The 4,558-nt window shown below is 60.7% G+C and overlaps 1 protein-coding gene across 1 annotated transcript; it reads right to left on the reverse strand.

The window, feature by feature from the left end:
• Positions 1-3,188: 3,188 nt before the first annotated feature.
• FUT6 (fucosyltransferase 6) lies at positions 3,189-4,268 on the reverse strand. Its single transcript, NM_001009150.1, is given in 1 exon segment — positions 3,189-4,268. A coding segment is annotated over 1 exon segment (1,080 nt).
• Between the last annotated feature and the right edge of the window lie 290 nt (positions 4,269-4,558).

Consider the following 4,558-nt stretch of genomic DNA (forward strand, 5'->3'; position numbering starts at 1 on the left):
GCTGGCTGGTGATTCATCCTCGGCGAGGGGTTCGCGTGTGGGCCGCGTCGCAGTCTCCGCCGGGAAAGCGGGGACCAGTGGGGGGGCCCAGCTGCAGGGTAGTGGGAGGATGCTGTTTGCTTTGGGGGAAGGGTAGATGCAAAGTGGGTCCAGTTTATGGCGGACAAAAAGGAAAATGGGGTGAATGGGGCTATGTTGGCAGGGACCGTCCTTCCTGCCTCCCTACGGGTCCCTCTGCCCGTCCCGAGCGTGTTCCGGTCCGCACCTCTTCGCTGTGTGGGCTTCTGGGGAGGGGAAAGGGGAGCTATGCTCGGATGAAGAGACCGAGGTCTAGGTGGACCCCGTTTCCCCAGCTTGTTCCCTTCCGCACCTCTCCGCGGTGCGGGCTTCTGGGATGAAGACACTGAAGTCTAGGTGGGCCCAGTTTCCCCAGATTGTCCCTGACTGCACCTCTCGCTTCTGGGATGAAGAGACTGAGGTCTAGGTGGACCCAGTTTCCCCAGCTTGTTCCTGACTGCACCTCTCTGCTGTGTGGACTTCTGGAGACGGGGAAAGGGGGAGACACTGTGGGTGAGGAGCCTGAGGTCCAGGTGGAATCAGTTCCCCAGCGTCTCCCCGTCCGCACTGATCCCGCTATGTGGGTTTCTAGGAAGGGGGAGCCACTCTGGGGGTGAGGAGAGTGAAGTCCAGGTGGACCTGGGCCTCCCTTATCCGACGGCCTCCTCGGGCCGGTCTTCGCCCACCAGAGTGAGCTGAAAGCCACTATCTCCTTCCACCAGCTACTAAAAATACCCGCACGCTGCCCACCTCCCGGCGGGGAGAGGCCTGGGGCGGGCGCCAGCCCCATCCAGCCCGAAGCCGGCGCCTGCTGGGGTAGAGCTGGGTCCCCAGAGACCTGGGTCCTCGGCCCATAAAAGCCCTGGCCGGGCCTCGAGGGGGGGGATTTACGACGAGCCCCTGCGGAGTATGGAAAAAGCCCGGCTCGGTGTTTAGATTTCCCCACGGTGTCACCTTGATGCTTGGCAGGCCTCGGGTGTTGGGTTGCCAGAGCGCAGGAGGGGTCGGCGGGTCCCACGGTCGGTCTGAGGGGCGGGGAAGGGGCGGGCACTGCGAGCCCAGAGCAGGCACCGGCGAGGCGAGACTCCTCCCCTCCTGCCCCTCAGACTGGGGGTTCCCAAGGCTACAACCCTTCTCCTTAGCTGGGCCCCCTCCCCTCCTTCCCACACGTCTGCCCTTAGGACCACCCTCTAACCACAGTGTCCCTTCCCAGGCTCAGCCCGCATCCCCCCACCCCCCGCAAAGCTGGAGGGCGCAGATCGGAAACCGCCCCCAGGGAGAATCACCCAGCCATGAAGGAACATCCCTAGCCCCTGGCTCCCGGGGACCCACAGCTACAGCTGGAGACACTCAAGGCGGCTAATCAGCAGGACTTCCAGGGAGCCCTGAGAGCAGGGCTTGGCGGCCAGGCGGGTGATCTGCTTGGGAAGCAGTTTCAGGGCTGCCGCTGGCTGGGGTCCCCGCCTACCCCCACAGTCTTCTGACTCTGAGGTTTAAGGTGGTGGATTCCTCCACCCTTTGGGCCGACTCAGCCCGGCCTCCGCAGAGAGGCCGGAGTTCCCAGACGCTGCGGAAGCCCAAGTGACGCTTACTCCGAGCCTCCGTTTCCCCATCCTAGATGGCCTGGCCTCAGAGAGGAGTGTTGTTCAGCCCAGGACACACAGCGAGAAAGCTGACCATCAGGGGTCTGCCGCCCCCCCGAAGCTCTCCTCCCACAGTGTGCATGTGTGTGTGAGTGTTGCCCACCCTCCGGGGCCTCCCGGACATCGGCCTTCCTGTCTCCCACCCAGATCCAGCGTCCCAACCACAGGGCGCGGGCCCAGTCCACCAGGGAATTGGAACATAAATAAACTGAGAAGCCCCTGCAGTTCCCTGGGGCTGCGGTTGTCATCAGCGCATCGGCACACCGGATGAGGGTCTCTCTCACACACACACACAAGCACACTCACAAGACACAGAGATCACCATCCATAAGGGCTCAGCAGGCAGGACCCATGATCCTACACAGTCACCTTCCACACAGAATTGCACACTCAGAAAGGGACACTCCCCCTTTTTTTTTTTTTCTTGAGACAGTCTCACTGTGTCGCCCAGGCTGGAGTGCAGTGGTGCGATCATGGCTCCCTACAACATCTGCCTCCTGGGTTCAAGCGATTCTTGCGTCTCAGCCACCTGGGTAGCTGGGATTACAGGCACCGGCCACCACACCCAGCTAATTTTTTTTTTTTTTTTTTTTTTTTTTTTTTTTTTTTTTTTTTTTTTTTTTTTTGAGACAGAGTCTCGCTCTGTCGCCAGGCTGGAGTGCAGTGGCGCGATCTCGGCTCACTGCAACCTCCGACTCTCTGGTTCAAGCGATTCTCCTGCCTCAGCTTCCCAAGTAGCTGGGATTACAGGCATGCACCACCACGCCCAGCAAATTTTTGTATTTTTAGTAGAGACGGGTTTCACCATGTTGGCCAGGATGGTCTCGATCTCCTGACCTTGTGATCCGCCTGCCTCGGCCTCCCAAAGTGCTGGGATTACAGGTGTGAGCCACCGCACCCGACCTCATCATCGGTTTTCTTTGCAGTATTACATCTGGAAACGGTGCGGTGATTATCTCTCTGCACCCCTCACAGGCAGCTAACAACATCACAAACAAATCAGCCAGAACCATCACTCATGGGTGGGGCCCCATGGGTGCCAGTTCCCAGGGCCCAGTGCCCTCCAGGGTGAGGTCCCCAGCAGGTGAGGCTCCTAGCAGGTGAGATTCAGTGTGGAAGGTTTCTGGGAGCAGGTCCCAGCAGGTAAAGTCCCCAACAGCCGAGGTCCCCAGTAGGCAAAGTCCCCAGGAGACGTCCCCAGCAGGCCAGGCTTCCGCAGGGGACGCTCCTGGAAGCCAGCATGTGAAATCCCAGGTAAGGGACATACCTGGCCACCGAAGACTCCAGCAGGTGAGGCCCCAGGAAAGTGAGGACCCAGGTAGGTGAATCCCCAGGCAGGTGAAGCTGCAACAGGTGACCGTCCCAGGCAGGTGAGTCCCCAGGCAGGTGAAGCTTCAGGCAAACGAGTCCTTAGGTAGATGAGGCCCCCACTCAGGTGAGGCCCCAGGAAAATGAGGTTCCTGGCAGCCCAGGCCCCACACCAGCCTCTCAGGTGAACCAAGCCGCTATGCTGCGTGTCTGGTACCTGGATTCCTGCTGCAGTTTCCAGCAGGCCTTGCAGAAAGCCAGTGCCCAGCTGAAGAAGCGAGGCCGCAGCGTCTCCCGCCAGCGAAAGTAGCTCAGGTAGCGGGCGTGGTCCTTGTCCAGCTCCTGCAGGTACCGGGCCAGGTCCTTGGGGCTCTGGAAGTCGTCCACGTGGATGAAGGCGTCGGGCGGCAGGAACCTCTCGTAGTTGCTTCTGCTGGGGCCCAGCACCACGGGCACGGCCCAGGCCTCCAGGGCGTTCCTCCACAGCTTCTCGGTGATGTAGTCGGGGTGCAAGGAGTTCTCGAAGGCCAGATAGAACTTGTACCGGGACAGCGTCTCCATCATGGTCCCCTGGGGCAGGGGCTTGTGGGAGCGTCCGTACACGTCCACCTTGAGATGGGCCTGCAGGCTCTGGTAGTAGCGCACCCTGGCGGAGTTTGGCCCCCAGTTGGACACCGCCCAGGCCACCAGCTCGGTCTTGGCCGAGAGGTTGAGCGGCGGGTGGACAGGCTGGCCGGACCACGGCTGCAGCCAGCCGTAGGGCGTGAAGATGTCGGAGTCGCTGCGGTAGGACATGGTGAGATTGAAGTATCCGTCCAGGGCTTCCAGGTGCCGGCAGTTGCTGGGGGACTCCATGCTGAACCAGATCCAGCGCTGCCCCTGCCGCCTCAGGGAGCGTGGGAGCTGGGCACTGGGGTTGTACATGACCTCTCGGTGGTGCACGATGACCGCGTCTGCCTGTGGATACACCTTGCGGTCGGCAGTGATGTTGCAGTCGGCCGTGCCAGGCACCATCTCTGAGCAGCGGGGCAGAGCTATGGGTTTGTTAAAAGGCCACGTCCACAGCAGGATCAGGGGGATGGAGTGGGCGGGGGTCCCTGTGCTGTCTGGGAAGTGGGACCCATTAGGGTACACAGTGGGATCGTCTCGAGACACACGCAGATAGGAGAAGAAACACACAGCCACCAGCAGCTGAAACAGCAGCGTGGTCAGACAGCAGCGCCACGACCACTGTGGCTTGGCCGGGCCCAGGGGATCCATGGGTCAGAGTATCTGGGAAGTGGGGAGAGAGGAGTGAGGGTCATTGATGACAATCTCCTGCTTACCAAAGCTCCGGGCCATGAGTCCTGAGAAGAGCTGTTATTATTCCTGTTTCACAGATGAGAAAACTGAGACCAAGTGACTCACAGCAAAAGTCAGCACAGCTGGTGTTTGAACAAAGGGACCTTGGCCCAGAGTCCACTTCCTCCCACCCATTAGACAACAGGCCCTTTCTACATGGGCAGGGGTCCCTGGGGAAGTTGGGAAAGGCCCCAAGGGCCCTCAGGTCC

This window comes from Pan troglodytes, chromosome 20, assembly GCF_028858775.2.
Source record: "Pan troglodytes isolate AG18354 chromosome 20, NHGRI_mPanTro3-v2.0_pri, whole genome shotgun sequence".
NCBI lineage: Eukaryota > Metazoa > Chordata > Mammalia > Primates > Hominidae > Pan > Pan troglodytes.